Here is a 19,768-nt window from a genome sequence, read left to right on the forward strand (position 1 = left end):
ACCTTGAGGTAGTGCACAGCTTTCTGCACGTTCCAGTTGTGGTTCTGGAGGGCTGTCTGACACTCCTCTACAGTCACGCCATGTACCGCCTCCTGCACCTGTGGATGCCACACAAACAACCAATCATATCAACGCTTCTGCTACACTAACCAATCAGCTCTGCAGTCCTCTACTGTCAATCAAAACCACATACACAACACTTAAAAAAAAAATGATTCAACTATACTCAGACACTAACACTTTAGTGGCATGCTCATTATGTTTGTCCTACAAGTCTAATACATTGTGGAAAAGAATAGGTGTTGAGTGACTATCAGTCTTTTTGAGTGAGTGAGTGGCTTCAAATTGTATTCTCTGCACTCGTACACTCTACCTCATGGATTTGAAAGGAATGGACTGGTCTGAGCAATATGGTGGACACTCCCTGCAGCCGTCCTTGCACCAAGCCAATGCTTTTAAATGCATAGAGGAGTGAATGAGTGAACACTTTTCAAAAAGGGTACAGAATTTAAATGCAGCGAGCGTGTGAGTGATTTAATGAGTGAGTGAGTGCTTTAATGAGCGAGCTTGTGAGTGCTTTAATGAATGAGTGCTTTAATGAGTGAGTGAGTGCTTAATGAGCGAGCGTGTGAGTGCTTTAATGAGTGAGTGCTTTAATGAGTGAGTGAGTGCTTTAATGAGCGAGCGTGTGAGTGCTTTAATGAGTGAGTGAGTGCTTAATGAGCGAGTGTGTGAGTGCTTTAATGAGTGATTGAGTGACTGACTTCTGAGTGACTGACTGTCTGTCTGACTGCCTGCTTTAATGCAGACTCCTTATTGAACCTTTTCCAAGACCCTTTTCTCAGTCCATCCATCTTCCCAAGTGCTCTCGGTGCACAAATTACATTAGGTTGTTATAGAATTTGGTTACAGTTTGAAACATTGAATTTGGATTTAGTTAGGAAGTAATCAATCCACCAGTAAGGAGAAGATGTCTATAAGCAAGCAGACAAACAGTTCCTCGGCAGGAGTTGATGTTATGGAAAGACTGGTCAGGAATTGCCCTCTGTTGCCCCCTCCTGTTCAATGATGGCGCGTGAAACACCAAAACACTGTCTCCAAAGCAAAACAAAACCCTATTCCAAGGATCATCAACGACATTCAGCTGCGGAGCAAATATGTCTTGAGCGTCTGGTCGGCGGACCGGAACATAATTACAAATCATTTGTAGAGCACAAATTTACCACAAGAAGCACAAACAGATATAATATTTGACTAAAACATAATAATTTCAAACCTTGCTTACATTTTGTATACGATCACATCTACTATGCGTGGGAATACTTGGGAACAGATTTCCTGGTGTTTTTAGTCTGTTATGTCCAACAATGAAAATTATGAAAATAAATTCAAATTATAATCATCATTTTGCTCAGAAAACTTGGCGATACAAATAAAACCACTGGCCACCAGTTGGGGAATCCTACCCTATTCCCTATATAGGGCACTACTTTTAACTACAGCCTATGGGGCTCTGGAGCAACGAACCGGAAACGGAAAGGCTCTGGAGCAACGAACCGCCCTTGCTGTCTCTGCCTGGCCGGTTCCCCTCTTTCCACTGGGATACTCTGCCTCTAACCCTATTACAGGGGCTGAGTCACTGGCTTACTAGGGCTCTCTCATGCCGTCCCTGGAGGGGGTGCGTCACCTGAGTGGGTTGAGTCACTGATGTGGTCATCCTGTCTGGGTTGCCCCCCCCCCCCCCCCCTTGGGTTGTGCCGTGGCGGAGGTCTTTGTGGGCTATACTCAGCCTTGTCTCAGGATGGTAAGTTGGTGGTTGAAGATATCCCTCTAGTGGTGTGGGGGCTGTGCTTTGGCAAAGTGGGTGGGGTTATATCCTTCCTGTTTGGCCCTGTCCGGGGGTGTCCTCAGATGGGGCCACAGTGTCTCCTGACCCCTCCTGTCTCAGCCTCCAGTATTTATGCTGCAGTAGTTTATGTGTCGGGGGGCTAGGGTCAGTTTGTTATATCTGGAGTACTTCTCCTGTCCTATTCGGTGTCCTGTGTGAATCTAAGTGTGCGTTCTCTAATTCTCTCCTTCTCTATATTATACTATATTATACAACTCCAATGACATGGGTTGGGGCAACACTTTACTATATTATACAACTCCAATGACATGGGTTGGGACAACAATTTACTATATTATACAACTCTAATTTCATTCCACAGTGCAATGTAATAAAATATTACTTATAAAATAGATCTTTGATGGATACTTGATTGGTTGAGAGAGTGTTGATTTAGATCGATTGGTTAGATAGTTTTGCGCAGGGTTGTCTGTGGACCGAATCCCAGTACTTTAATCCTCTGGGGACTTGGGAAGTTTGATTTGGCAGCAAAATGATAAACGAACAAGGTAAAGGAAAACTGGTGGGTGTATCCTCTAACTCCGCCAAAGTTGATTTATTGTAACTCGATTTCTAGTTTCTTTTAATACTTTTTGTATCATTTTTCTTGTTTTCTGAATCAGTAGTTGTGCTCTTTGTCTCCATATCCAACATACTGTAATGCCATACTGTAGCATCATTACTCATACTTCATTACTCATAACTCATCACTCATACCTCATACTTCATTACTCATACCTCATTACTCATACCTCATCACTCATACCTCATTACTCATACCTCATTACTCATAACTCATTACCCATACCTCATTACTCATAACTCATTACCCATACCTCATTACTCATACCTCATTTCTGTTTTGGTAGGCCTGTGCGTTTCTGTTTTGGTAGGCCTGTGTGTTTCTGTTTTGGTAGGTCTATGTGTTTCTGTTTTGGTAGACCTGTGTGTTTCTGTTTTGGTAGACCTGTGTGTTTCTGTTTTGGTAGACCTGTGTGTTTCTGTTTTGGTAGACCTGTGTGTTTCTGTTTTGGTAGACCTGTGTGTTTCTGTTTTGGTAGACCTGTGTGTTTCTGTTTTGGTAGACCTGTGTGTTTCTGTTTTGGTAGACCTGTGTGTTTCTGTTTTGGTAGACCTGTGTGTTTCTGTTTTGGTAGACCTGTGTGTTTCTGTTTTGGTAGACCTGTGTGTTTCTGTTTTGGTAGACCTGTGTGCTTCTGTTTTGGTAGACCTGTGTGTTTCTGTTTTGGTAGACCTGTGTGTTTCTGTTTTGGTAGACCTGTGTGTTTCTGTTTTGGTAGGCCTGTGTGTTTCTGTTTTGGTAGACCTGTGTGTTTCTGTTTTGGTAGACCTGTGTGTTTCTGTTTTGGTAGACCTGTGTGTTTCTGTTTTGGTAGACCTGTGTGTTTCTGTTTTGGTAGGCCTGTGTGTTTTTGTCTAATAGACTAAGTCCTTTCCAGTTATCAACTGATTACGGATTATAAAAAGCAAATCTGACTGGCGCTTTCGGTAGTACACACCATCTTGACCTGGTCTGTTGTGATTCCACCCGCTGCCCTGCTGGCTGACCCCTCAGAGCTGACCCTAGGCAGGCTGATGGAGGCCTTAATGCCCGGCCGGCAGCCCAGACTGCTGTTGTTGTTGGAGAAGTTGGCCTTGATATCTCCTCCTTTGCTCTGCTGCTGCTGGTTCACCACCATGGGCCTGACCGTGGCCGTGTTGGCCTGCTGCCTCTCCTCACAGATCCCACCGCCGCCACCGGTCGGCATGTTTCCTGCTTCCCTGAAGAAGCGGTCGTAGCGGTCCAGGTAAGGCGGCCTCTCAGGCAGGAGGTAGTAATGCGTGTTGCTGACTTTGCGGCCATCGCGGACAATGGGCAGGATGCATGGCCCCTTGGCCAGGTCCTTACCCTGGGCTTGTGCTTGGATGACCTTGAGCGCGGCGTATTTTGGGTCCGAGGCAAAGCTGTGCGTAGTGGGCATGATCATCCCCGGGGACGTGGAGAGGTAGGATCCGTATGTGGCCGGAGGAGGGGCGCTGGGGCAAACCATTGTCCTCTGCTGGGGGGAGCCCACCTGGAGCCCCATGGGACTGGGGGTGCGTGAGCCTGGCTGGGACAGGGGGTTCCGTGGGGGGATCTGAGGGGGCCGGTCCTGGACTTCCTCTGAAGGTGGAGTCGGGGACAGGGAGAGGTCACCGGACCAGCGGGTGTAGTCCCCTCGTTTGACGGGGCGAGGTGGGATGGGAATGCGGGGAGGGATCTGGGGCTTGTCCTCGGAGAAGGACAGGACGATATGGCGGTGCACGTCTATGGACTGGAGGCCTGAGCTCGGTGACGGAGAGGGGGGCTGGGGAACTCCTCCTGTGGGCACATTGAGCCTCCTCATGCACTCCTGCTGGAGCTCCTGAAAGATCTCTGCTGACTGGGAGAAGGATGTGTAGGCCTGGTCCTGCTGGGAGGGTAAGAAGAGGTTGTCCCCCAGGGGTTTCCCCTCCTCCCCAGCCGGGATGGCCTCCGTGGGGCTGTGGCTCTCACCCATCCCCCTCTGCTGTCGCTGCTCCAAGCTGTTGATGGAGCTCACCTCCATGTCCTCCTCGTCCTGCGCCACGTCATCGTACGCAGGAGGTGGAGGTAAGGGGCGGGCGTCCCAGTCCACCACTGGCGTGGGGTGTAAAGGGCAAGGCAGCGAGCACCATGGGCTCTGAGGAGGAGTCCTGTCCAGAATAGACTCCGCCTCCAGGGCCAGCTTGACCAATGAGGGCAACTGTAGCTCTGCCACTGGGGAGGGAGAGGGTGTGGCCGGGGGAAACTCCTGCTCAAAGTCGATGAGTGACACCTTGCTGGGGGTGTGGCCTGAACCCGTAGTCCGTTCCCCCTGTTTGGAGGCGGAGACCCAGGCGGCGGGTTTGAGCTTGAGGATGGAACTTGCTTTCCGTAGCGACAGCCTCTTGAGGCCTGAGGCGGTCAGCTCCTCGTCCTCAGTCACTGAGTCGTAGCATGGCTCTGGACAAATAAACAGACAAACAAACACAACTTAATGACTTTGGCAACAATACCCTAACCCAACTCTGTAACTTCTCATTACTCATGTAGCAGTGTAGTCCATCCCCAAGGTCCCAGCTGTCTACATTGAGTGCTCAACCTTGAGTGCTGCCTTTGATGTCAGGTTTATTTATGCGCATAATGTCCCTGAAATGAGTAGGTAATATTCCTCAGTGTGTCCATCTGTAATGTGTGGATATTCATACACTGTGTATGAATGGAAACAAATACAATCCTACAGAGAACATTAGCTCTTTAAAGATGTTTAGGAGGAAATCATAAACATTAAAAAGCACCGTAATGATAAACATTAAACTCATAAAAACATTAAAAAGTACCGTAATCATAAACATTAAAAACAACCGTAGTCATAAACATTAAAAACAACTGTAATCATAACCATTAAAAACTACAGTAACAACTTGTCTTTTAACCCACTCAATGCACAGCAACCCAGACTGCCCCGTTTGTGGGAGAGAGGGAGAGTAACAACAAGGAGGAAGAAGAGAAATGGAGACACTGAGATGAGAAAGAGAGATAAGAGGAGAGGACTGGAGCTAGGAAAGAGCAGAGAAGAAGGCGGGAGTTGGGGGGAGAGACAACACTGGCTGGGGGAAGAGACAACACTGGCTGGCTGGAGGGAGAGACCAAACTGGCTGGCTGGGGGAAGAGACAACACTGGCTGGCTGGAGGGAGAGACAACACTGGCTGGGGGGAGAGACCAAACTGGCTGGCTGGAGGGAGAGACAACACTGGCTGGGGGAAGAGACAACACTGGCTGGCTGGAGGGAGAGACAACACTGGCTGGGGGGAGAGACCAATATTACTGGGGGAGAGACCAGACTGGCTGGCTGTGGGGAGAGACACCACTGGCTGGGGGAAGAGACCAAACTGGCTGGCTGGAGGGAGAGACCAATATTACTGGGAGAGACACCAGATTGGCTGGCTGGGGAGAGAGACCAGACTGGCTGGCTGGGGAGAGACACCACTGGCTGAGGGGAGAGACACCACTGGCTGGAGGGAGAGACCAAACTGGCTGGCTGGAGGGAGAGACCAATATTACTGGGGGAGAGACCAGACTGGCTGGCTGTGGGGAGAGACCAGACTGGCTGGCTGGGGAGAGACACCAGACTGGCTGGCTGGGGAGAGAGACACCAGACTGGCTGGCTGGGGAGAGAGACACCAGACTGGCTGGCTGGGGAGAGAGACCAGACTGGCTGGCTGGGGAGAGAGACCAGACTGGCTGGCTGGGGAGAGACACCAGACTGACTGACTGGCTGTGGGGAGAGACACCAGACTGGCTGGCTGGGGAGAGACACCAGACTAGCTGGCTGGCTGGGGAGAGACACCAGACTGGCTGGCTGAGGAGAGACACCAGACTGGCTGGCTGGGGAGAGAGACCAGACTGGCTGGCTGGGGAGAGAGACCAGACTGGCTGGCTGGGGGAGACACCAGACTGGCTGGCTGTGGGGAGAGACAGCAGAATGGCTGGCTGGGGAGAGAGACCAGACTGGCTGGTTGTGGAGAGAGACCAGACTGGCTGGCTGTGGAGAGAGACCAGACTGGCTGGCTGGGGAGAGAGACCAGACTGGCTGGCTGGGGAGAGACACCAGACTGGCTGGCTGTGGGGAGAGACACCAGACTGACTGGCTGGCTCTGGGGAGAGAGACCAGACTGGCTGGCTGTGGAGAGAGACCAGACTGGCTGGCTGTGGAGAGAGACCAGACTGGCTGGCTGGGGAGAGAGACCAGACTGGCTGGCTGGGGAGAGAGACCAGACTGGCTGGCTGGGGAGAGAGACCAGACTGGCTGGCTGGGGAGAGAGACCAGACTGGCTGGCTGGGGAGAGAGACCAGACTGGCTGGCTGTGGGGAGAGAGACCAGACTAGCTGGCTGTGGAGAGAGACCAGACTGGCTGGCTGTGGGGAGAGACCAGACTGGCTGGCTGGGGAGAGAGACCAGACTGGCTGGCTGGGGAGAGAGACCAGACTGGCTGGCTGTGGAGAGAGACTAGACTGGTTGGCTGTGGAGAGAGACCAGACTGGCTGGCTGGGGAGAGAGACCAGACTGGCTGGTGTGGGGAGAGACCAGACTGGCTGGCTGCGGAGAGAGACCAGACTGGCTGGCTGGGGAGAGAGACCAGACTGGCTGGCTGCGGAGAGAGACCAGACTGGCTGGCTGGGGAGAGAGACCAGACTGGCTGGCTGGGGAGAGAGACCAGACTGGCTGTCTGACATTGTGGCAACAGTCAAGTCAGATTGGACACATTGTGGCAACAGTCAAGTCAGAATGGACACATTGTGGCAACAGTCAAGTCAGATTGGACACATTCACACACCAACCACCGAGAAGAAACACCAACCACCGAGAAGAAACACCAACCACCGAGAAGAAACACCAACCAGCGAGAGAAACATACTTCCTAGAGTCACTGACAATAGTTGTCCAAATAAATAGTGTTATGGGACAGGGGCAGTAGGTTGTTTAGGAACCCGGCCACTCACTTTTTGCTCGTCCCAGTAGCTGAGTGGGCCGGGCAGCATTGAGGTCCAACCCCAAGACATCTGGTGGGTCCATGGGGTTTCCTAAGTACAGACTAGAGAAAGAGATACAGAGATACAGAGCGAGAGAGAGAGAGAGAGAGAGAGAGAGAGAGAGAGACAGATAGAGAGGGGGGAAGAGAGAGAGAGATACAGAGAGAAAGAGACAGAGATACAGAGAGAGAGAGAGGGGGGGGGGGGAGGGGGGGAGATACAGAGATACAGAGACAGAGATACAGAGAGAGAGGGGAGAGAGAGAGAGAGAGAGAGAGAGAGAGAGAGAGATCGAAAGAGACAGAGATACAGAGAGAGAGGGGGAGAGAGAGAGAGAGTGATACAGAGAGAAAGAGGGAGAGAGAGATACAGAGATACAGAGAGAGAGATACAGAGAGAGAGGGGAGAGAGAGAGAGGGGGGGGGGAGATACAGAGAGAAAGAGACAGAGATACAGAGAGAGGGGGGGAGAGAGAGAGAGAGATACAGAGATACAGAGAGAGAGGGGAGAGAGAGAGAGGGGGGGAGAGATACAGAGATACAGAGACAGAGATACAGAGAGAGAGGGGGAGAGAGAGAGAGAGAGAGAGAGAGAGAGAGATCGAAAGAGACAGAGATACAGAGAGAGAGGGGGAGAGAGAGAGAGAGAGTGATACAGAGAGAAAGAGGGAGAGAGAGATACAGAGATACAGAGAGAGAGATACAGAGAGAGAGAAAGAGGGAGAGAGAGAGAGATACAGAGAGAAAGAGACAGATACAGAGAGAGAGAGAGAGAAAGAGGGGGAGAGAGAGAGAGAGAGAGATACAGAGAGAAAGAGAGAGAGAGATACAGAGAGAAAGAGAGAGAGAGATACAGAGAGAAAGAGAGAGAGAGATACAGAGAGAAAGAGAGAGATACAGAGAGAGAGAGAGAGAGAGAGATGGAGAGAGAGAGATACAGAGAGAAAGAGACAGAGAGAGAGCGAGAGAGACACAGAGAGAGCGAGTGAGAGAGAGAGACACAGAGAGAGCGAGTGAGAGAGAGAGACACAGAGAGAGCGAGTGAGAGAGAGAGTGAGAGAATTTATTGACTTTCCATACCAAGAGGTTCTTTAGTCTGGGCTAGCCATAAATCAGGTGTACAGTGGCTCCCCCAGGATTCACATCTGCTTAACCAACCCTGGGCCACGTTCAGCTAGTTGCTAAACATTGTCGAATGTTGTCAGACTGCAATGTGTGTTCTACAGAGTAGAATATTTATTTGAAAAACCTTGCGTCCTGCTGAAGGTGACCCTGGCCTGATGGTGTCATTTCAACTGCGCTTCACCTGACTAAAGTCAAATTAACTATACTCTACTGCGCTCTACTGGTCAGAAAACCAATTTACTTTTTTGGCAACAAAGACTCAAGTGAAGATACTGTTTGATTCTCTAACATTTTGTTGTTCCTGTATGACTCAGTTACTAAGATGATGGAACTGGCAAAGCCAAGGTTGAGGGTTCAATTCCATTTACAAATTAAACCCTCACTGAACTGTCAGAATGTTATACATTTTATCAAAGGTGATCAGATTTTACACGGATGGGACAGTTAGATGGAGAAAGTTATGAGGACATGTCTTTAATCTTTAATATGGTCCAGGTTAGTTATGAGGACATGTCTTTAATATGGTCCAGGTTAGTTATGAGGACATGTCTTTAATATGGTCCAGGTTAGTTATGAGGACATGTCTTTAATATGGTCCAGGTTAGTTATGAGGACATGTCTTTAATATGGTCCAGGTTAGTTATGAGGACATGTCTTTAATATGGTCCAGGTTAGTTATGAGGACATGTCTTTAATATGGTCCAGGTTAGTTATGAGGACATGTCTTTAATATGGTCCAGGTTAGTTATGAGGACATGTCTTTAATATGGTCCAGGTTAGTTATGAGGATCCAGGTTAGTTATGAGGACATGTCTTTAATATGGTACAGGTTAGTTATGAGGACATGTCTTTAATATGGTCCAGGTTAGTTATGAGGACATGTCTTTAATATGGTCCAGGTTAGTTATGAGGACATGTCTTTAATATGGTCCAGGTTAGTTATGAGGACATGTCTTTAATATGGTCCAGGTTAGTTATGAGGACATGTCTTTAATCTTTAATATGGTCCAGGTTAGTTATGAGGACATGTCTTTAATATGGTCCAGGTTAGTTATGAGGACATGTCTTTAATATGGTCCAGTTTAGTTATGAGGACATGTCTTTAATATGGTCCAGGTTAGTTATGAGGACATGTCTTTAATATGGTACAGGTTAGTTATGAGGACATGTCTTTAATCTTTAATATGGTCCAGGTTAGTTATGAGGACATGTCTTTAATATGGTCCAGGTTAGTTATGAGGACATGTCTTTAATATGGTCCAGGTTAGTTATGAGGACATGTCTTTAATATGGTCCAGGTTAGTTATGAGGACATGTCTTTAATATGGTACAGGTTAGTTATGAGGACATGTCTTTAATATGGTCCAGGTTAGTTATGAGGACATGTCTTTAATATGGTACAGGTTAGTTATGAGGACATGTCTTTAATATGGTACAGGTTAGTTATGAGGACATGTCTTTAATATGGTCCAGGTTAGTTATGAGGACATGTCTTTAATATGGTCCAGGTTAGTTATGAGGACATGTCTTTAATATGGTCCAGGTTAGTTATGAGGACATGTCTTTAATATGGTCCAGGTTAGTTATGAGGACATGTCTTTAATCTTTAATATGGTACAGGTTAGTTATGAGGACATGTCTTTAATATGGTACAGGTTAGTTATGAGGACATGTCTTTAATCTTTAATATGGTCCAGGTTAGTTATGAGGACATGTCTTTAATATGGTACAGGTTAGTTATGAGGACATGTCTTTAATATGGTCCAGGTTAGTTATGAGGACATGTCTTTAATATGGTACAGGTTAGTTATGAGGACATGTCTTTAATCTTTAATATGGTCCAGGTTAGTTATGAGGACATGTCTTTAATATGGTACAGGTTAGTTATGAGGACATGTCTTTAATCTTTAATATGGTCCAGGTTAGTTATGAGGACATGTCTTTAATATGGTCCAGGTTAGTTATGAGGACATGTCTTTAATATGGTCCAGGTTAGTTATGAGGACATGTCTTTAATATGGTCCAGGTTAGTTATGAGGACATGTCTTTAATATGGTCCAGGTTAGTTATGAGGACATGTCTTTAATATGGTACAGGTTAGTTATGAGGACATGTCTTTAATCTTTAATATGGTCCAGGTTAGTTATGAGGACATGTCTTTAATCTTTAATATGGTACAGGTTAGTTATGAAGACATGTCTTTAATATGGTCCAGGTTAGTTATGAGGACATGTCTTTAATATGGTACAGGTTAGTTATGAGGACATGTCTTTAATCTTTAATATGGTCCAGGTTAGTTATGAGGACATGTCTTTAATCTTTAATATGGTACAGGTTAGTTATGAAGACATGTCTTTAATATGGTCCAGGTTAGTTATGAGGACATGTCTTTAATATGGTCCAGGTTAGTTATGAGGACATGTCTTTAATATGGTACAGGTTAGTTATGAGGACATGTCTTTAATCTTTAATATGGTCAAGGTTAGTTATGAGGACATGTCTTTAATCTTTAATATGGTACAGGTTAGTTATGAGGACATCTCTTTAATATGGTACAGGTTAGTTATGAGGACATGTCTTTAATCTTTAATATGGTCCAGGTTAGTTATGAGGACATGTCTTTAATATGGTACAGGTTAGTTATGAGGACATGTCTTTAATATGGTCCAGGTTAGTTATGAGGACATGTCTTTAATATGGTCCAGGTTAGTTATGAGGACATGTCTTTAATATGGTCCAGGTTAGTTATGAGGACATGTCTTTAATATGGTCCAGGTTAGTTATGAGGACATGTCTTTAATATGGTCCAGGTTAGTTATGAGGACATGTCTTTAATATGGTACAGGTTAGTTATGAGGACATGTCTTTAATATGGTCCAGGTTAGTTATGAGGACATGTCTTTAATATGGTACAGGTTAGTTATGAGGACATGTCTTTAATATGGTCCAGGTTAGTTATGAGGACATGTCTTTAATATGGTCCAGGTTAGTTATGAGGACATGTCTTTAATACGGTCCAGGTTAGTTATGAGGACATGTCTTTAATATGGTCCAGGTTAGTTATGAGGACATGTCTTTAATATGGTCCAGGTTAGTTATGAGGACATGTCTTTAATATGGTCCAGGTTAGTTATGAGGACATGTCTTTAATATGGTCCAGGTTAGTTATGAGGACATGTCTTTAATATGGTCCAGGTTAGTTATGAGGACATGTCTTTAATATGGTCCAGGTTAGTTATGAGGACATGTCTTTAATATGGTCCAGGTTAGTTATGAGGACATGTCTTTAATATGGTCCAGGTTAGTTATGAGGATATGTCTTTAATATGGTCCAGGTTAGTTATGAGGACATGTCTTTAATATGGTCCAGGTTAGTTATGAGGACATGTCTTTAATATGGTCCAGGTTAGTTATGAGGACATGTCTTTAATATGGTCCAGGTTAGTTATGAGGACATGTCTTTAATATGGTCCAGGTTAGTTATGAGGACATGTCTTTAATATGGTCCAGGTTAGTTATGAGGACATGTCTTTAATATGGTCCAGGTTAGTTATGAGGACATGTCTTTAATATGGTACAGGTTAGTTATGAGGACATGTCTTTAATATGGTCCAGGTTAGTTATGAGGACATGTCTTTAATATGGTCCAGGTTAGTTATGAGGACATGTCTTTAATATGGTACAGGTTAGTTATGAGGACATGTCTTTAATATGGTCCAGGTTAGTTATGAGGACATGTCTTTAATATGGTACAGGTTAGTTATGAGGACATGTCTTTAATATGGTCCAGGTTAGTTATGAGGACATGTCTTTAATATGGTACAGGTTAGTTATGAGGACATGTCTTTAATATGGTACAGGTTAGTTATGAGGACATGTCTTTAATATGGTACAGGTTAGTTATGAGGACATGTCTTTAATATGGTCCAGGTTAGTTATGAGGACATGTCATTAATATGGTCCAGGTTAGTTATGAGGACATGTCTTTAATATGGTCCAGGTTAGTTATGAGGACATGTCTTTAATCTTTAATATGGTCCAGGTTAGTTATGAGGACATGTCTTTAATATGGTCCAGGTTAGTTATGAGGACATGTCTTTAATATGGTCCAGGTTAGTTATGAGGACATGTCTTTAATCTTTAATATGGTCCAGGTTAGTTATGAGGACATGTCTTTAATATGGTCCAGGTTAGTTATGAGGACATGTCTTTAATATGGTCCAGGTTAGTTATGAGGACATGTCTTTAATATGGTCCAGGTTAGTTATGAGGACATGTCTTTAATATGGTCCAGGTTAGTTATGAGGACATGTCTTTAATATGGTCCAGGTTAGTTATGAGGACATGTCTTTAATATGGTACAGGTTAGTTATGAGGACATGTCTTTAATATGGTACAGGTTAGTTATGAGGACATGTCTTTAATATGGTACAGGTTAGTTATGAGGACATGTCTTTAATCTTTAATATGGTCCAGGTTAGTTATGAGGACATGTCTTTAATATGGTCCAGGTTAGTTATGAGGACATGTCTTTAATATGGTCCAGGTTAGTTATGAGGACATGTCTTTAATATGGTACAGGTTAGTTATGAAGACATGTCTTTAATATGGTCCAGGTTAGTTATGAGGACATGTCTTTAATATGGTCCAGGTTAGTTATGAGGACATGTCTTTACTCATTGATGATTTAAGGTTAGGATTAGTTATGTCTTACTCGTCAATGCGGTCTGGGAAGCCCCAGCAGCGATGTGGGTCGGAGTCTCCATGGCCAGTGTGGATGAAGCTGTGTTCAAGGGGCCTGCTGATGTCGTGGGCCGATAGGCCCGCAACGGAGGTCAACACGTTCCTGGGGAACTGGCCCACCTTCAGCGTGCGTTTGTTCTGGCCCCGCCACCAGTAGTTCTCCGCTCTGACAAAGAGGGTTGTCAGATGAACGTGAGAAAAAGCACAGACACAGTGCAGACAGACAGACAGACAGACACAGTGCAGACAGGCAGACAGACAGACAGACAGACAGACACAGTGCAGACAGACAGACAGACAGACACAGTGCAGACAGACAGACAGACAGACAGACAGACACAGTGCAGACAAACAGACAGACAGCCAGACAGACAGACAGACAGACACAGTGCAGACAGACAGACAGACACAGTGCAGACAGACAGACAGACAGACACAGTGCAGACAGACAGACAGACACAGTGCAGACAGACAGACAGACACAGTGCAGACAGACAGACACAGTGCAGACAGACAGACAGACATACACAGTGCAGACAGACAGACAGACAGACAGACACAGTGCAGACAGACAGACAGACACAGTGCAGACAGACAGGCAGACAGACAGACAGACACAGTGCAGACAGACAGACAGACACAGTGCAGACAGACAGACAAACAGACAGACACAGTGCAGACAGACAGACAGACAGACAGACAGACAGACAGACAGACAGACAGACAGACAGACAGACGGATGCACAGCAGATAAACAAGCCCATGCATGCAACACATCTACATAAAGACGTAACACATACAGGTATATAAACACATAACACATACAGGTATATAAACACATAACACATACAGGTATATAAACACATAACACATACAGGTATATAAACACATAACACATACAGGTATATAAACACATACAGGTATATAAAGACATAACACATACAGGTATATAAACACATACAGGTATATAAACACATACATGTATATAAAGACATAACACATACAGGTATATAAAGACATAACACATACAGGTATATAAACACATACAGGTATATAAACACATACATGTATATAAAGACATAACACATACAGGTATATAAACACATAACACATACAGGTATATAAACACATAACACATACAGGTATATAAACACATAACACATACAGGTATATAAACACATACAGGTATATAAACACATAACACATACAGGTATATAAACACATAACACATACAGGTATATAAACACATAACACATACAGGTATATAAACACATAACACATACAGGTATATAAACACATACAGGTATATAAACACATAACACATACAGGTATATAAACACATAACACATACAGGTATATAAACACATACAGGTATATAAACACATACAGGTATATAAACACATACAGGTATATAAAGACATAACACATACAGGTATATAAACACATAACACATACAGGTATATAAAGACATAACACATACAGGTATATAAACACATAACACATACAGGTATATAAACACATACAGGTATATAAACACATAACACATACAGGTATATAAACACATAACGCATACAGGTATATAAACACATAACACATACAGGTATATAAACACATAACACATACAGGTATATAAACACATACAGGTATATAAACCCATACATGTATATAAACACATAACACATACAGGTATATAAACACATACAGGTATATAAACACATACAGGTATATAAACACATAACACATACAGGTATATAAACACATACAGGTATATAAACACATACAGGTATATAAAGACCTAACACATACAGGTATATAAAGACATAACACATACAGGTATATAAATACATAACACATACAGGTATATAAAGACCTAACACATACAGGTATATAAATACATAACACATACAGGTATATAAACACATACAGGTATATAAAGACATACAGGTATATAAAGACCTAACACATACAGGTATATAAACACATACAGGTATATAAAGACATAACACATACAGGTATATAAACACATAACACATACAGGTATATAAACACATAACACATACAGGTATATAAAGACATAACACATACAGGTATATAAACACATAACACATACAGGTATATAAACACATACAGGTATATAAAGACATACAGGTATATAAACACATAAAACATACAGGTATATAAACACATACAGGTATATAAACACATAACACATACAGGTATATAAACACATAACACATACAGGTATATAAACACATAACACATACAGGTATATAAACACATACATGTATATAAAGACATAACACATACAGGTATATAAACACATAACACATACAGGTATATAAACACATAACACATACAGGTATATAAACACATAACACATACAGGTATATAAACACATACAGGTATATAAACACATACAGGTATATAAAGACATAACACATACAGGTATATAAACACATACAGGTATATAAACACATAACACATACAGGTATATAAACACATACATGTATATAAAGACATAACACATACAGGTATATAAACACATACATGTATATAAAGACATAACACATACAGGTATATAAAGACATAACACATACATGTATATAAAGACATAACACATACAGGTATATAAACACATAACACATACAGGTATATAAACACATAACACATACAGGTATATAAACACATAACACATACAGGTATATAAACACATAACACATACAGGTATATAAACACATACAGGTATATAAACACATACAGGTATATAAACACATACAGGTATATAAAGACATAACACATACAGGTATATAAACACATAACACATACAGGTATATAAAGACATAACACATACAGGTATATAAACACATAACACATACAGGTATATAAACACATACAGGTATATAAACACATAACACATACAGGTATATAAACACATAACGCATACAGGTATATAAACACATAACACATACAGGTATATAAACACATAACACATACAGGTATATAAAGACATAACACATACAGGTATATAAACACATAACACATACAGGTATATAAACACATACAGGTATATAAACACATACATGTATATAAAGACATAACACATACAGGTATATAAACACATAACACATACAGGTATATAAACACATAACACATACAGGTATATAAACACATACAGGTATATAAACACATAACACATACAGGTATATAAACACATAACACATACAGGTATATAAACACATAACACATACAGGTATATAAACACATACAGGTATATAAACACATAACACATACAGGTATATAAACACATAACACATACAGGTATATAAACACATAACACATACAGGTATATAAACACATAACACATACAGGTATATAAACACATAACATATACAGGTATATAAACACATACAGGTATATAAACACATACAGGTATATAAAGACATAACACATACAGGTATATAAACACATACAGGTATATAAACACATAACACATACAGGTATATAAACACATAACACATACAGGTATATAAACACATACATGTATATAAAGACATAACACATACAGGTATATAAAGACATAACACATACATGTATATAAAGACATAACACATACAGGTATATAAACACATAACACATACAGGTATATAAACACATAACACATACAGGTATATAAACACATAACACATACAGGTATATAAACACATACAGGTATATAAACACATACAGGTATATAAACACATACAGGTATATAAAGACATAACACATACAGGTATATAAACACATACAGGTATATAAACACATAACACATACAGGTATATAAACACATACAGGTATATAAAGACATAACACATACAGGTATATAAAGACATAACACATACAGGTACATAAACACATACAGGTATATAAACACATACAGGTATATAAAGACATAACACATACAGGTATATAAACACATAACACATACAGGTATATAAACACATAACACATACAGGTATATAAACACATAACACATACAGGTATATAAACACATACAGGTATATAAACACATAACACATACAGGTATATAAAGACCTAACACATACAGGTATATAAAGACATAACACATACAGGTATATAAACACATACAGGTATATAAACACATACAGGTATATAAAGACATAACACATACAGGTATATAAAGACATAACACATACAGGTATATAAACACATAACACATACAGGTATATAAACCCATAACACATACAGGTATATAAACACATAACACATCCAGGTATATAAACACATAACACATACAGGTATATAAACACATAACACATACAGGTATATAAACACATAACACATACAGGTATATAAAGACATAACACATACAGGTATATAAAGACATAACACATACTGGTATGTAAACACATAACACATAAAGGTATATAAACACATACAGGTATATAAACACATGACACATACAGGTATATAAACACATAACACATACAGGTATATAAACACATACAGGTATATAAACACATAACACATACAGGTATATAAACACATAACACATACAGGTATATAAACACATACAGGTATATAAACACATAACACATACAGGTATATAAAGACATAACACATACAGGTATATAAACACATAACACATACAGGTATATAAACACATAACACATACAGGTATATAAACACATACAGGTATATAAACACATAACACATACAGGTATATAAACACATAACACATACAGGTATATAAACACATAACACATACAGGTATGTAAACACATACAGGTATATAAACACATAACACATACAGGTATATAAACACATAACACATACAGGTATATAAACACATAACACATACAGGTATATAAACACATAACACATACAGGTATATAAACACATAACACATACAGGTATATAAACACATACAGGTATATAAACACATAACACATACAGGTATATAAACACATAACACATACAGGTATATAAACACATACAGGTATATAAACACATAACACATACAGGTATATAAACACATACAGGTATATAAACACATAACACATACAGGTATATAAACACATACAGGTATATAAACACATACAGGTATATAAACACATACATGTATATAAAGACATAACACATACAGGTATATAAACACATAACACATACAGGTATATAAACACATAACACATACAGGTATATAAACACATAACACATACAGGTATATAAACACATACAGGTATATAAACACATAACACATACAGGTATATAAACACATAACACATACAGGTATATAAACACATAACACATACAGGTATATAAACACATAACACATACAGGTATATAAACACATACAGGTATATAAACACATAACACATACAGGTATATAAACACATAACACATACAGGTATATAAACACATACAGGTATATAAACACATACAGGTATATAAACACATACAGGTATATAAAGACATAACACATACAGGTATATAAACACATAACACATACAGGTATATAAAGACATAACACATACAGGTATATAAACACATAACACATACAGGTATATAAACACATACAGGTATATAAACACATAACACATACAGGTATATAAACACATAACGCATACAGGTATATAAACACATAACACATACAGGTATATAAACACATAACACATACAGGTATATAAACACATACAGGTATATAAACCCATACATGTATATAAACACATAACACATACAGGTATATAAACACATACAGGTATATAAACACATACAGGTATATAAACACATAACACATACAGGTATATAAACACATACAGGTATATAAACACATACAGGTATATAAAGACCTAACACATACAGGTATATAAAGACATAACACATACAGGTATATAAATACATAACACATACAGGTATATAAAGACCTAACACATACAGGTATATAAATACATAACACATACAGGTATATAAACACATACAGGTATATAAAGACATACAGGTATATAAAGACCTAACACATACAGGTATATAAACACATACAGGTATATAAAGACATAACACATACAGGTATATAAACACATAACACATACAGGTATATAAACACATAACACATACAGGTATATAAAGACATAACACATACAGGTATATAAACACATAACACATACAGGTATATAAACACATACAGGTATATAAAGACATACAGGTATATAAACACATAAAACATACAGGTATATAAACACATACAGGTATATAAACACATAACACATACAGGTATATAAACACATAACACATACAGGTATATAAACACATAACACATACAGGTATATAAACACATACATGTATATAAAGACATAACACATACAGGTATATAAACACATAACACATACAGGTATATAAACACATAACACATACAGGTATATAAACACATAACACATACAGGT

The 19,768-nt window shown here is 40.8% G+C and overlaps 1 protein-coding gene across 4 annotated transcripts in view; it reads right to left on the reverse strand.

The window, feature by feature from the left end:
* The window catches only part of LOC110508241 (activated CDC42 kinase 1), a 116,485-nt gene that overhangs the window by 7,611 nt on the left and 89,106 nt on the right, over positions 1-19,768 (reverse strand). For all 4 annotated transcript variants that reach the window (XM_036966285.1, XM_036966286.1, XM_036966282.1 and 1 more), the window contains 4 exons: positions 13,303-13,497; positions 7,435-7,526; positions 3,409-4,892; positions 3-98 (listed from right to left, as the gene is read on the reverse strand). In XM_036966285.1, the coding sequence (XP_036822180.1) occupies positions 3-98; positions 3,409-4,892; positions 7,435-7,526; positions 13,303-13,497 (1,867 nt within the window). The remainder of the gene's footprint in view (positions 1-2; positions 99-3,408; positions 4,893-7,434; positions 7,527-13,302; positions 13,498-19,768) is intronic.

The sequence above is a fragment of the Oncorhynchus mykiss genome, chromosome 28 (genome assembly GCF_013265735.2).
Source record: "Oncorhynchus mykiss isolate Arlee chromosome 28, USDA_OmykA_1.1, whole genome shotgun sequence".
Classification (NCBI taxonomy): Eukaryota; Metazoa; Chordata; class Actinopteri; order Salmoniformes; family Salmonidae; genus Oncorhynchus; species Oncorhynchus mykiss.